Source organism: Sciurus carolinensis, chromosome 16 (assembly GCF_902686445.1).
Source record: "Sciurus carolinensis chromosome 16, mSciCar1.2, whole genome shotgun sequence".
NCBI lineage: Eukaryota > Metazoa > Chordata > Mammalia > Rodentia > Sciuridae > Sciurus > Sciurus carolinensis.
In genome coordinates, this window is record NC_062228.1 from 1056544 (window position 1) to 1071355 (window position 14812).

At 59.7% G+C, this 14812-nt stretch overlaps 1 protein-coding gene across 4 annotated transcripts in view; it reads right to left on the reverse strand.

Moving 5' to 3' along the window:
* Positions 1-5687: 5687 nt before the first annotated feature.
* Zc3h18 (zinc finger CCCH-type containing 18) overlaps positions 5688-14812 on the reverse strand; it is a 49823-nt gene continuing 40698 nt past the window's right edge. For all 4 annotated transcript variants that reach the window (XM_047528959.1, XM_047528962.1, XM_047528961.1 and 1 more), the window contains 10 exons: positions 14507-14698; positions 13664-13789; positions 11091-11195; positions 10705-10848; positions 10188-10253; positions 8853-9013; positions 8510-8709; positions 8010-8103; positions 6683-6779; positions 5688-6394 (listed from right to left, as the gene is read on the reverse strand). In XM_047528959.1, the coding sequence (XP_047384915.1) occupies positions 6196-6394; positions 6683-6779; positions 8010-8103; positions 8510-8709; positions 8853-9013; positions 10188-10253; positions 10705-10848; positions 11091-11195; positions 13664-13789; positions 14507-14698 (1384 nt within the window). In that variant the 3' untranslated portion in view covers positions 5688-6195. The remainder of the gene's footprint in view (positions 6395-6682; positions 6780-8009; positions 8104-8509; positions 8710-8852; positions 9014-10187; positions 10254-10704; positions 10849-11090; positions 11196-13663; positions 13790-14506; positions 14699-14812) is intronic.

Genomic DNA, 14812 nt, shown 5'->3' on the forward strand with positions numbered 1-14812 from the left:
GGCTTGGAGCAGCCTCACACCTGGCCGTGGTCCCAGTGGAGCACCTGTCAGAGGCCCTGGCTGCGTGGTTCTTTATACCTGGGGCCACACCTGGGGAAAATCCGGCCATCGTTTCCTCCTAGGACGTGCCCAGCCACTGGCACTTCCTCCTGTCCCATGGGTTCCCTACAGCTCGGAACTGCTGCACCCCGCCCTGCCGTGCCCCAGCAGACACGCTGGCCGTGAGGCCCCTCCCCAGCAGAGGGAGCGGTGGGCAGTCCTGCTTTGCGGGACTCTCGGGTGCCTTCTCCGGGAGCAGCTTGCTTCTTTGGCCCGTCAGTACATTCCTGCTACTTGGGCCAGCTGACCTGTGGCTGGGCTGAGCCTCCCCTGCTTTACACACCTGTAATCCATCCACAGGGTCCATCTCCATCCTCTGAGTGGACACCGAGGTTGGTCTTTACCCCAGATGATCAAGACCAGGTGAACCTGAGAGGTTGGAGGGGTCCAGGAGCAGGTGGGTGGCAGGTGCTCAGTCCTGGGGCCTCGGCGGCCTCATCCAGAGTCCGTCAGCAGGTCTGGGGTGGAGCAGGAGCAGCCTTGGGAGCTGAGAGCCGGCGCCCTGCAGGAAGAGTGTTTAAGGAGCCCCAGCAGCCCACAGACCCCGCTCAGCATGCTGGCTGGCAGAGGGTGGGGCCTCTTTACCTGGAAAGGGAGACAGCCAGGAGCAGACCTGGGGACATTTCGAATGCCTGGGGTTTGGATATCATCTTGGGAAGCGTCCCCCTGGGGTTCCCTGAGGCCCCAGCCACCTCCCAGGTGGAGGGCCTGCTACCTTGGTCCTCAAACTGAGCCTAGAATGTCAGCTGAGGGGGTGGTGGGAGGAGGGTGTCCACCACTCAGTCTTCCTTCCCTGCTGGCAGGGCTGGAATGGGTCCAGGAAGGCGTCCTTGGCCAACACCACAGTCTTCAGAGGGTGGCGGGCTGGGGAGGCCCCTGGACACCGGGCTCTCCCAGTCCCACCACTCAGCTGCCTGTGGATTCAGGGCTTCGCTCTGTGAGCCTGTATCCGTACGTCAGTGGGCAAAGGACACTGGTGCCAGCAGTCTAGGGAGGAGAACCATGCTGGACATGGGGGTGACACCTCTAATCTCAGCAGCTTGGGAGGCTGAGGCAGGAGGACCACAAGTTCAAGTTCAAGGCCAGTCTCAGCAACTTAGCTAGACCCTGTCTCAAAATAAAAACTGGGGCTGGGAATGTGGCTCAGTGGTAGAGCAGCCCTGGCTTCAGCCCCAGTCCCATAAACTAGGAACTGCACCTGTGCGTTGAGCTTCAGGGTTGCTCCACCCTCCAGGTCCTCCCTAGTCTTCCTCTCTGCTTGCATACCTCCTGTAATGGGGAGCTCGCTGTCCATATTGGTTTCCTAGGACTCTCCTAACCAAGTGCCACCAACTGTGTGGCTTAAAACAACAGACATTTATCTGCACATGGTCTGGAGGCCAGAAGGTTTAAATCAAGGTGTGGACAGGGCTGGGTCCTTCTGGGGTTTCTCAGGGGAAGCTACTAGCCTCCCTCCAGCCTCTGGTGCCTCTGACGACCCTTGACCTCCCCTGGCTTTTGGCTGCATGACCCCCATGCAGCCTCTCCCTGTGTCTTTCCTCTGTCTTATAAGGACATGGGTCATTGAATTCAGGGACCCTTCTAGTCCCATCTGGAAACCCCTTTCCTAATCACATCAAAGAACAGACCTTCTTCCCTTAGGATGAGGGCAGGTTCCAGACAGTGGGGTTAAGAGGCGGACAGATCCCATTGGGGGTCACAGTGGAGCCCCATGGAGTTCTCGAGGGGCTGAGGGGTGATTCCAGCCCCCAGCACCCCCAGGGGCAGCACAAGCTCCTCGGCAGGGACTGTGCCTCCCACTGTTCCTGACAAGAGCCACACCTGACTTCCCAGGTGCTCCAGAGGTGGCCCACACAGGGGTGCAGGGAAGAGCCCCGCCCCAAATCCCAGGACTCCTGAGGGCAGCTGCTTGCCACCTGAGGGATCCCAGGACCTCTTCTTCTGGGGCAGAAACCTAGGCTCCTAGAGGCTGACCCCTCTGCAGGGGAGCACAGTCAGGATGGGGACCAGCATTTTCCTGCTGGGACCTCTGGGGGCAGCCCAGGGCACCCCAGGAAGCCCCTTCCTAAGTGCCCCCAGGGGCCTGCAGCTGGGTGCCTGAGATGTCTGTGCAAAGCCAGAGGAGCTGCCTCTCTCCAGCCTGGGAGGGACTGACCTCCCATCCCCGCTGGCACACATGTCCAGTTGTGGCAGCAGGACCCCAGCCCCTGGGAGACCCCAGTGGATGTGGTGCTGGGGCTCAGGAGGCCTCTGGGGCTTCAGGTCTCCGTGCTCGTGCTGAGCACGCCGTCTCTGGACCACAGAGCCCTCTCTCAGGCGGCAGAGCAGGAGAGGAGGAGCGGGACGCCCTGGCTCCCAGGAACCTGCCTGCAGCTAGAGGCAGGGAAGGGAGGGAGCAGGGCTCAGCCCCTTCTCAGCGGAGCCTCCTGCAGTAGGGTCCGCTCAACTTACCTGGGAAGCAGAGGAGACAGGACAGGGCGGCAAGGAGGCGCCTGAGGGAACTCGGAGGAGGGGAGCCCAGGAGGGGAGATGGCCCCTCCTCGGAATGTCCGCGGGGAGCCAGGGCCCCCTCCAGGGTCACCTCTCCCAGGGTGCCGGGTCCAGGCACAAGGCTCAGTCAGGCCCAGGTCAGGACCGTGTCAAGTGAGTGGATGAGCTGAAGAGTCTCCATGAGGAGCAAGAGGATCGCTGAGACCCACACCACCCCTCGCTTCTGCCCACGGTGCCCCCGGCCAGGGAGGACCTAGACAGATGCAACTGCCTGTGTGCCCAGCTCCTGCCACCCGCCCAGTCTCCTTGGAGTAGCAGGACTACCCTTCTCACAGGCAGGGAGGCTGGCTCTCCCTGTGCTGGAGGGGTGGGCTGGAGAGCTGGGTCCCAGCCTTCGCAGGGTGGCTCTGGCCTCAGCCAGGCCGCCTTTCCTTTCCTTCCCAGGAGCAGTCAGGACTGAGGTGTTGGTGTGGGGCCCTGGGTCCCCAAGCACAAGGGAGGCTGCCAGTACCAGATCCCACTTCATGGCAGCCAACCCAGCCAGCAGCCAACTGGAATGAGGCCACTGGGCCTCCTCTTGCCAGGCCGGCAGGGAGGGACCCGCCTATTCCCAGCCAGTCCCCAAACCGAAGTCTAGAGCCCAGCGGGACAGGAGCAGGTGGCAGCTGCCCCTGCCTGGCTTAGCCACCTCCTGCAGGAGAGGGGACGGGATGCAGCCTTGTGCTCCTGGGAGAAGACGGACCGCGTGCTCTTGAGGCCCTGGCGGGACCAGGTCAAGTTTGCCCCAGCCTGTGTCCAGCCACCTGATGACCTCGAGTCCACCTGCCCCCACCCCAAGGGGTGTTTCGGCATTTTCCGTTTTTTCCCCCCACCGGGGATTGAACAGGGGGCGCTCCACCCCTGAGTCACAGTCAGGGCTTCCCAACTTTCACTTTGAGACAGGGTCTCGCTAATCTGCCCAGGCTGGCCTCGAACTGAATTCTGCTTCAGCCCCACAGCTGGGATTACAGGCGTGCGCCGCCGCGCCCGGCTGCATTTTCCGTTTCAACAGCCCGCCGAGTGGGAGCCATCCCTGCGCAGGTGACCCGGGGACAGCGCCCGAGGGCAAGGCTCTCGGGACACTGCCCAAGGGCAAGGGCGCAGGGACAGGGCGCAGGCGGTCTCGTTTCCGTAGCGGAGGCTAGCTCAGTAGTCCAAGGTTGGGCAAGACTGGAGAGGCAGACCGAGGGCGGCAGAGGGGCAGTGGCCGGTCAGACCCCACCCACCTCAATCAGGCCCCGCCCAAGAGACCGGCCCCAAACTGGCCCAGCGCGCCCGGCAGGGCAAGGCGTGGAGAAGACGCGCGGTAGGCCGCCCTCTAGTCGGAGGAGAGCGGAGTGGTCTCCTTTTTTTCTTTTCGCGGCCCGACTAGGGCAGGCTCCGCCCACCGGGGCAGGGGTCCCGGCGGCCTGTCCACCGGGCCTAGGTTGGGGCTGCACCTCCCGCTGGGCCTGGGTTCCTGCCAGAAACGCAGGACGCTGAAAGGGTGCAGGCGACGTCAGGCACAGCTGGCCTGTCACTTGGAGCACCGCACGCCCTGGAGCCCCACCTTCCCTCCAGAGGCCCCCTGTCCCAGTGCCCGCCTGGAAGGTTCTCTACTTAGATGGGTGGGACGGTGAGGTCAGGGTACGGCCCTCGTGCTTCCTGGACCTCCAAAGGCCACCCCACCCTGGCCCGAGGAGGTTGAACACCCAGAGCAGAGGTAGCTGTCACTGGCAGCAAGCTCAAACCCGGTTCTGGTCTAAGGGGACCTGACCATGGCTCCCAGGAACAGGGCAGGGTGGGGGCAGGAGCAGAGGGGTCCTCTCCTGGTCTGCTGCAGGCTCTGGGTCCAGGTGTCCCCGGACTGCAGCTCAGTGTTCTGAAAGTCATCCCTGCTGCTGGGTAGGCTGGGCAGAAGGATCTTGAGTTCAAAGCCAGCCTCAGCAATTTAGCAAGGCCCTCAACCAACTCGCCAAGGCTGTCTCTATATTGAAAAAATGTGGAAAAGGTCTGGGGATGTGGCTCAGTGGTTAAGCACGTTGGGCACATGTTGGTCACTGGCACAGAACCACCTCAGGACCTGGGATGTGGACATGAAGTGGAGCAAGTGGGGCAGGTCAGTAAGCAGCAGGCTCCCTGCTTTCAGCTCCATTCCACACCTGAGTGCCCGCATCCTGTGGAAGAGCAGCAGGGTACCTGGGGCCAGGACCTCAGGCCACCAGGCCACTGGGCGTAGGGCCCTGCAGACAAAAACAGGTCTGGAGCCTCCTGGAGGCCACAGGTGGAGCACTGAGCACCACGGGCAGGAAGCAGCAAGTTGCTTGTGACTGATCTCTGCCCTGGAGCGAGGCGAGGCCAGGAGTCACAAGCCTTGCCTGGGCCCCAAACCTGAGTGCACACACCAAGTGACAAAAAAGAAAGCAGGGTGACAACTAGATTTGTGGCTCAGGCAGCCCGACCTGGTCTACTGTCTCTGCCCATTTCTGGACCACCAGTTCACATCCTGAGGAAGCCCTGCTACAACCCGAGGCTGTCGACAGGCTCTTGGCTGGGGTGAGGGAGCAGCCAGCCTCTCCAGGGTGGGTGACCCCAGCAGGAAGAGGGCAGGCTCAGCCTCTGCGCCTGCTGCACTGTGTTCTGCTCCACAGGGCAGGGCACAGGGCACAGGTAGAGCGCAGGGTGCAGAGTGCGGGGCGCAGGGCAGAGCGTGGGGTGCAGGGCAGAGCGCAGGGTGCAGGGCACAGGGCAGAGCGCGGGGTGCAGGGCACAGGGCAGAGCGTGGGGTGTAGGGCAGAGCGCAGGGTGCAGGGCACAGGGCAGAGTGCGGGGTGCAGGGCACAGGGCAGAGCGCGGGGTGCAGGGCACAGGGCAGAGCGTGGGGTGCAGGGTGCCCGCTGGAGGGCAGAGACAGGCAGCCCGGGCATACAAAACACCATGAAGGCCAGGAAACTGCTTATCAAAATATTTTATTTTAGGAGATCCCTCAAAAAAAGACCCTCCACATTAGACAGACACCCCAATACCCTGGGCCTTTTTTTGGTCTTTTTTTTTTTTTTTTTTTTTTTTTTCCTTTTTAAATCAACTAAAACAAATTGATGCTTCAAATAAGACAGGAAACCTTTCCCAATCAGACTCCAGTCAAGAATATATATATACTTCTGATCCGGGCGGCGGGGAAGGAAGATGCTGCGGTGCTTCACCAGGCGCTCGCCGTCTGGTCCGGGCAGGTGAGGCGGCCTCCAGGAGGTGGAGCCCAGGCCGGAAGAGTCACAGCTGGGCCGCGGCTGGGACTTATAATTTACATAAAACCATGCCTCGTCTGGGCGCTGCCCTGTCTGTCTGTCTGTCTGTCTGGTGGGACTTCTGCTCTGGGGAGGGACTGATTCGGTGTGGTGGGGGAGCTGGGGCTCAGCATCTTCTTCATTTTGTGTGTGGCTTCTTTTCCAGCTGAGAAACTTTTTTTTATTCTTTTTTAATTTTTAAAAAGAATCACAGCCAAAATAAGACATTAACTGCAAAATCCAAAATGGCTGCGCTTACCCTATTGTATAAAAACACGAGTCACTCCAGGGAGCAAGCCGGCTCCTACACCTTCCCGGGGATCTTGGCCCGCTTGCGAGCAATGGCGTCCTCTACCGCCTTGAGCTGCTTCAGGAGCTCCTCCCGCCGGGACAGCGTGCTGGCCTTCCCGGACTTGGTGCTGGCTGCAGCTGTGTCCGTGGCCTTGCCGGGCACACTGGTCACCTTGCTGGAGCTCTTGGACTGGGGTGACAGCTGGCGCTTCCTGCAGGGGTGGGAAGACAGATGTGTGATGCTTCCTGGCAGCGGGGAGCAACCCGGACAGTCCTGGGCTGGCCTGCCACACCTGACCATTTTGCTTGTTGTCCACCCTCTGAGATCCACCGCAAGACCTCTCTGTGCCCAGTGCCCTGGGCTTCTTAGGGAGCCAAGATCGGGCACTCCAGCTGCAGTTGGGGCTGTGCTGGCTGCCCCTCGCCTCTCTCCTGGTGGCCTCACTCAGCAGCTGCTGGTGGGGCAGGGCAAGGTGCCGTGGGCTCAGGCGGGGACGCACCTGTCTGTGGGGGCCGGGGGGGCTTTGGAGTTCTGGCCTCGCTGCCGCTCTGGCTTTGGGGAGCTCAGCCTCCCGCCTGACTTCCGGTCCCGAGAACCTGGCAAGAAGGAACCAAGTGAGAGCGCTACCCTGCTACACAGAGGCTGGCACCGAGGAGGGCCTTGGCACACCACCCTCCATTTTCATCAAGGATAACGCAGAAAGAGCCGAGGGAAAGAGAAGAGCAATCCGAGTGCTGGGCCAGGATGCTGTGGCCTGGGCCTGGAGCTGCTCCCAGCCTTGCCCGACCTTGGCATCTGGGAACACAGGATGGCAAGGAGGCATGCCCGTTTAAACACCGAAAGCAGAACCAAGAGACCGTGAGAGTTCTGTGCCCCTGCCACAGCAGGAAGCCCTGGGCCTGGGGGCTGGAGTAAGACTGCTAGAGGTCAGTGCCTGGCTCAGGTCCACAGCGTGAGAATGAACCCAGGTCACGTGACCCTAGGCAAGGACAGTGGGGCTGCTCCCATGCCAGCCCTCTGGGGGGTAGTCACCCTGGGTGCTCTGGCAAAGGGGGCAGTTTCCTCCTCCTGGGCCCCCCAGCTGCAGGTGGCCACCTCCTTCAGAGAGCATGCCTGCATTTTTGGTCTACCCAACAGAACCAGCCAGCAAAACCTCCCTGTGCTCTACCTAGGCCTGGGCCTCTCAGAGCATGATCTGGGAATGGCTGGGTCCCCGAGACCCGTTAGGTCCTGTGGTTAAACAGTGACATGGAGACACCATGTCCTTTCCTCACGTGTCCCACCAGACTGGAAGTCTGCAAAGGCTACAGGCCAGGTCAGCCAGGGAGACCAAAGCCCCTTGTCTTCTGCCAGCTAGGTGGTGGAGAGACTTGCAGAAGAGGAAGATGAAGGCACTCCTTTTTTTTTTTTTTTTTTTTTTTTTTTGAAGATAGTTGTTTTTCATAAAAAATGATATTTATGTTAAAAGTTGGTGGTTTATTATTGGTAACTAATCTTTTTGCAGTGCTAGGGGTAGAACCCAGGGTCTTACATAATACTAGACAAACACTCCATCTTGAGCTACACCCCCAACCCTTTTTACTTTATTTCTGAGTCAGAATCTGGCTGCCCAGGCTGGCCTTAGTCTCCTCTCCTAAGTTGCTGGGCTTAACACCACCTTAGGCCCTATTATTTTAAAGTAAATAAATATTTACAAAAGTTCCTTGTTCCAGTTTCCAGTGCTACACCCACTGATGGATATGCCCCACAGATCTTTGGGGCTCTCCTTGGTGGTTTTCAAGAGAAGATGGGATGCTGGGAACTCCCAGCTGGGGCCTGAGGCTCACCTCGGTCTGGGGATAAGTTGGCCCTCTTGGCTGGCGGACTCTGTCTGTCCTTGTCTGTCGGCTCATACCGCTTCCTGCTTCCTTTATCAGCCGCCTGGAGCAACACAGGACCGTGAGGCGGTAGGGCGAATGCGGCAGGACAGTGGCGGCTGCACCCCACACATGGTGTGGCCAGTGACCTGCTGTTCCCTGCATCCCTCTGGGCTCCCCCCACCCACGTGACGCGTGGCCCCTGCCACTGTCAGGGGACCCTCTGTTCCATGGGAGGTGGCCTCAGCCTGCCAGTGGCCTGGGCAGAGCCTGGCGTGCCTGATGCTGCTGTGGGAACTGGCTGGCCACAAGGATCCTCAGAGGCCATCTGGGTCGCAGCTCCTGGTGGGTGACTGCCCAGGTGTGCTGCTGCACATGTCCAGGCTGCGCTGGTGTGTGCCAGAAGCCACTTGTGGGCCCTCTCTGGGAGCGGGGCAGATCCCTGGCCAGCACCCAGCCTCTGGCCTTACCTTATTCAGCAGCGTCAGCTTGATCTCCTTGTGGGCAACGAAGGAGCCCTGCTGCGGCTGCCCGGGGACTGCCTGCTGAGGCGCTGAGGGCTGCTGGGAGGACTTCCCACCTGCTGGAGGCTTCGAGGACTTGGGCGGCTGCATGGACGCTTCCCTTTTCCGCTTTTCTTCCTTAACACTGTCTTCCTTCTTCGATTTTCCTGCCAAGGACATACCCCTCAGTCACAGGTGTGTCCCACGGGTTCCTATGTGCACCTTGACTGCCAGGTGCCAGGGGCACCTACATGTGCTTCTCCCAGGCCTGTCCCGGGAGGCACCCCCAGAGCACCAGGGCCCAGCCTACCTCTCTCCTTCTTGGTCTGGGCTGGGGTGGGGGACCGAGAGCTGGCTGAGGATACAGGGCTGGCCAGGTCTGCATACATGTCCTCTGAGTCCACACTGTGCACCGAGCTGCTGCTGGAGGTGGCGCTGGACACTGAGGAGACGCTGCTCACACTCAGAGACCTGGACACAAAGGTACAGCTGTGCCGCACAGCCCCAAACACAGAGCTGGGCTGCAGGCTGCAGGCTGCAGGGAGGGGTGGCAGCAGGTCTCTATGGCTACCTTGACCCACGTTCCCTATTTATGGAAGGTGTACTCATGGAACCTGAGGCTTCAGGAGGACTCTGCGGAGTCAAAGGTGCTACACACCACTGAAGCAGCTCCACTCAGGGTCCACTGTGTGCTGGGGAGGGACAGGGGAAATGAGTAGTGAGCTGCTCAGGAGGCTGACAGAGGACTGCTGGAGAAACACCCAACTCAAAAAAAAAAAAAAAAAAGAAAAGAAACCAGAAAAAAAAAGGAGAAAGGGAGCTGCTTTGAACCTATGGTAAATCAGAAAGGAGGTGGGACCTCACTACTGGGGGTCGGGTATGCGTGCCTGTGGGAGCAGGCACAGCGCCTTCAGTGCCACGGTGGCCCCTGTCCCACCCTGTCCACCACCTAGCACCAACACTGGCCAGGGCTTTCTCAGTGGTCAGGCACTGCAATGGCACATGGAAAGGAAAAAAGAGACCCAAATATTTTCCATCTTCTTCATTGCTGAGGACTGAACGCAGGGGTGCTTTACCGCTGAGCCACGGTGTCCCCAGTTGTTTCTGTTTTTTATTTTTAAACAGGGTCTTGCTAAGTTGCTGAGGCTGGCTTTGAACCTGTGATTCTCCTGCCTCAGCCTCCCAAACTGGATGGGATTACCGGCGTGGCTGCTATGCCAGGGTTTTTCTTGTTTTCTTAAAGAAAAGGTTAGTTCTTTAAAACATTCCAAACATGTTAAGAAAATCTGGACAAATGTACAAACTACCTGCTGCCTGGGAATCGAAGAAAAGGTCTGAGGCGAGGATCCTGAGGGCTGGCTGCCCTTCCCATATGCCCTCACCTCCACTGGGAGTGGCAGGCCCTGTCCTCAAGAGAGGGGCCTGTGCCAGCCTCCCTCTGCCCCTCTCGGCTGCACACTGGCTGCCTGGCCTCCTAGCCCACGGCCCTCCTGAGGGGCACTGCTGGGGCCCACCCCATGCACCCTCGGAGCAGAGGCCTGCCAGGGCTGGGTGAGTGCCTGCACCCTCAGAGGAGCCATGTGGCCAGTGTGCCTGGGAAGGGACAGAGGCAAAGGCTGACAGGGAGTGGGACTGAGCGAGTGACCTGGATCGGGAACTGGAACCGCTGTAGCTGCTGCCGCTGCCGCTGCCGCTGCCGCTGAGCGTCCGCCTGCAACACAAGCCGCAGAGCTATGCTCAGAGGCACAGCCCAGTGCGAGGCCGTCACTGCCTGACACCTTCGTGCTGCTCACCTTGCTGCCCTGGAACGGGGTCTGCTTCTACTCTTTTGGCTGCGGCTTTCTCTCCAACTAAGAAACCAAGGATCTACAGACAGCGCTTCGCAGCAGCCCCAAGACAGTCCTCTCCCCAGGGCCTGGGGACTCTGGGCAGTGGTCACTCCATCCACTTTGCTCCAGGGAAACCGAGGCTCAGCTGGGGCACATGACCAGCCAAAGCCACAGAGGTCAGGGACAGGGTCTCTGGGTTTGGGCTCAGCAGCTGGCCTCTGCTACTTGGCCCGAATGCCCTCGCGCATGCTGGATTTTCATTTGGGCACCTGCTCTGCAGCAGCACCAAGGACACAGAAACCCCCACAAGGAAAACCGAGCCCGAGTGCTCACCTCCGGGGGGGTGTCCTGGCTTGTCGCTCCTTCCTCCTGGCTTCCCGGGGGTCTCCTGGCTTGGCAGGCTCGGGGGCAGGAGCAGTGGTTTTGGTGGCTTGTGGTGGGATGGGGGGTGGAACTGGCTTCTTCACTGACTTCTCTCTGTGTGACAGGAGGGCTCAGGGCAGGTCTGGGGACACAGCTGATGTCCCTGTGAACGCACTCACACCCCAGGACTCTGGCAGACAGAGGACCAAGTCCAGGGTCTGAGCCTTCTGCCTGCACCCGACTTCCAGGGGCCATGCTCGCAGCCGTGCCACACACTACAGCAGACAGCCTGGGAGGGGCTGGGTCCCGAGACCTGGGCAGCATGGACGAAGGGCAAGCCGAGGCTGCGGACTCACCCTGTCTTCCCTGGGGGTGGCGCCGGCTCCCCCTTGGTTCTGATGGGAGGTCTGTGTGGGGAAGGCGTGGGAGATGGGGACGGCGACGAGGAGAAGGACCGGGACCTGGGGAGCAAGGAGGACCATGAAGAGGAGGCCCAGCGCGTGGTGCATTCCTGTCCCAGCCGAGACCCCAGGATACAGCCCCAGGTCTCGCAAAATATCTGAGACTGCAACTTGGTTTCAGGTTACTCCGCTGTTTGTCAGAGACACACCAGGGCAGAAAGAAGAGTGCTGAGCAGCTGCGTCCAGGAAGGCGTGTGTCTGCACGCAGGATGCGAGGTGCAGGTTGATCCCACAGGCCAGAGACACCAGTGAGACAGGAGCCTGACCTGGTGACCTGGCCACCTAGCCATGGGCTTAATGGGTGGATAGGGCTCTGGGCCTGCGGGGGACCAGAAAGGACAGGGGCAGGAAGGGGCCCAAAGCACCAGGAACAGGTACGGGCAACAGGTCCAGGAGCAGAGCAGGCAGAGGTGAAAGGCACCAGACAGAGCTGGCAGCCATCTGACACAAGCATCGGTGTCAGCAGGCTGGACCAGGTGCCCTGGACGGAATTCATGACCATGCTGTTCGTGAGGGGACAGGAGGAAGGCTCATGGCTTTCCCTGCTCAGCTGTCCCATGGAAGCCCCAGCGCCCCCACAACCACCACTGCCAACAGCACCAGCAGCTACAGTGAGACCCCAGCAGGCTCCTGCAGTCCCACCTGCTGCCACCTTCCAAAGGCTGGGGTACAGGAAGCTATCTGCCTATTCCTGTGCCTCACCTGAGGGAGGTCAGCACAGGAGGACCAGGAGGAGGCCCAACTGGAGGGGCCTCCAAGAAGCCCCTTGCAGAGCCGGCGAGAGCTCTGCCAGCTGCCTTGCAGCCTGGGCTCCCCTCACCAGCACGTGCTCTGCACCTGGCCTCAGCTCAGCAGCAGCAGGGGCTCCAAGCACCTCAGGGCAGCCACTGCCCGTCAGCACCTAAGACCTTCTTCTGTTTAGTGGTGAGGATGTGAAGGAACGGAGCATGGTGAGGAGACCACCCACAACAGGTGTCGCGCTGCTAGGTGGCTGTGACAGACACACCCCCAGCCCCGCGGCACTTGGTCAAACAGGTCCAGAGAATAATGGCTCTTCCCTGACAGCTCCATAGCTCCCTGTTTGGCCTGGGAGCCCTGAACTTGGTATTCGATGTCTCTGCAGGGCTTTCTTCCTGGTACCCTGTTATCGTGGCTAGCTCCCCGCCCAGAGCAAAGATTAAAGATTGCTAAACTCTTCCCGGATGTGACTTCCAATGTCCAAAATTTCTAAAGGGCTCAGCTTGGTCTCAGGGTACGATCTTTCCTCCTCTATAACTCACCAGCCTCTTAATGCGGTCCTGCACGTAGTTTCTCCAGTCTCTGAGGCTCTGACTGCCCTTTCCTGTCCTCCCACTCACGGTGAGGCCCTGTGCCAACCTGGCTCAGGTGCTGTTGACACCTGAAGCAGGGACCTGCCAAGCCTGTGCCTAGGAGCACAGGGGCACCACGGTTGGCCTTGCAGCACCTCAGGAAAAGGCCCACCTTTCCCTGTCTCAGCTGCTCGCTGTTCTGCACCAGGCTCAAAATCTACAGGAGATAGGCAATGTAACTGGCTCCACCTGTTTCCTGGCCCACAAAAAATGCTAGCTGTATAGCTTCATGACCTCTTAAGGCCGTCCTTTGATCTTCTATGCAGCTGCATCCAAAACTAAGACTCTGCCAGGAAGGGTCACCACTGGGTGGGACCCAGATCACCATAGTATGCACAGGCCAGCTGTCTCCAAGACACCTGGTGACAACGCTTGCCAATGTGGTGGCTGCACATGTGCAAGAGGGGTTCTCTGTCGGATGAATGGGACCAAGGTGCCCTGTGCACTGGCCCCGGCTGGTCCTGCTGGATGCCATGCTGCTGCCTCTCCCAGAAGACCCCACAGTGACAATGGTGAGGAAGATTCATGCAGAACCGAAGCTTGGTGCTGGCCCACCCACTCCCACTGGCACAGTGCTAGAAGGGGGCTGCACCATCAGATTCCCAACAGGCAAGCCGAGCTGGACACAGTACTGTGTATGCTTGTGGAATTTTAGAATCTTGTCTAAAATTCAAAAAGTGCCTATTTTCAATGCGGAACATACAAAAATAAGCTAAACTTTCTAGAATTTTCTGGGATGGTGGAAGCTTTCCATGTCTGCCATTCAACATAGGTGCCATCAGCAGCATGTGGCCACTGAATGCCAGGAATGTGGTGTGTGCATGGCCTACCCACTGGCCTTCTCTGGGGACAGGTGGTTGGAGGACGTGGCTGTGCTCGTGGTACCCATGTGACACGTTCATAGGAAAGGTTGTACCAGTTCTCAGACGTGGGTCCAGAAACTGTCAGCATCTTGCTGCACACGATTCTTCAGACTGCTGGGGCCCCTGGTCTGTGGGTGCTCAAGACAAGCACCCACAGACCTGACTCCATGGCACACACAACTGACTGCTCGAGCTGGCTGCAAACACCTGCCACCAGCCCCGCAGGAGGACGTACCTGGACCGGCTGCCTGAGAAGGAGCTGTGTCTGGAAGAACGGCTGGAGTAGGAGCTGTAGGATGAGGACCGGGACCGAGACCGTGATGAGCCAGAGCCCGAGTAGGACGATGACCGTGAGGACGACCTGTGGACCAAGGAGAAGGTGACCACCGCAGAGGATGCGCAGGGCTCCAGTGCACTGGGGATGTGCAGCTCCACGATGCTCAGAACCGCACGTACCACAGGCAGAGTCACAGACAGACACACACTGCATCCAATCCCCGTCCTGGAAGAGCGCGGCAGAAACCAAGCCCGGTCTCTGGATGCATGGGCAAGCTGCACACAGGCCCTTGCGCACACGTGTGCCTTTTGCCTGTGCCCTGGAGCTGACCCCACGCTGGAACCTCCAGTTCCTGTGCAGCACTGCAGGGTCACTGCAGCCCCCACTCTGACTCTTCTCTCGGGGTCACACCCAGAACATGGGCTTGGAGCTGCTGAGGCAAACTCCCTGAGAACCTAGCTTCCTGGGTCACAGGTATGCACAGTTCCTGTCTGCAGCCCTAGAGCCTCCCTCCACAGGGACCTGGGTGGCCGGCCACATGACCTCTGGCAGCGGCCGACCGGCCGGCCAGCCAGCCAGCTAGCCAACTAGCCATCCTGGTGTTTGTCTTCCCTTCTGGGTCCTCTAATCTGCCCGCTTCTGCTCATTCTGGGGGAAGTAAAGACTTACTGAGGTTCTCAGTATCAGTCCTACCTGGTATCCCACTGCCCTGCCCTTGGGCAATAATGACACACACACAGAGGCAGCCTAGCAGTTAATGGATGTTCACTGGCCAGTCAGCTTCCCAGGTTGCCTCTTTACCTGGAGGAGTTGGAGGCAGATGCGGATGAGGCCGAGGTTTTTCGACGCCTTCGTGCCCGGCTGGGGGAGACTGACACCCCGAGCTTCTTTTTGGGAGACTTGGACCGACGCCAAGGGTCCTTCCACTCATCTGCTCGCTTCACCTGTGGCCCCACAGAGGTGGCCTCCTTCTTTGGTGGCTCAGCTTGACGGCTGCAATCACAGAGTGGCAATGCTCAGGCTGCCTGCCTCTCCCCGCAGTGCTGCTTGGGGAGACTAAGATGAGAGCATTAGAGGAGGGGTAATCTGGGGTGCAGCTGAGAGCAA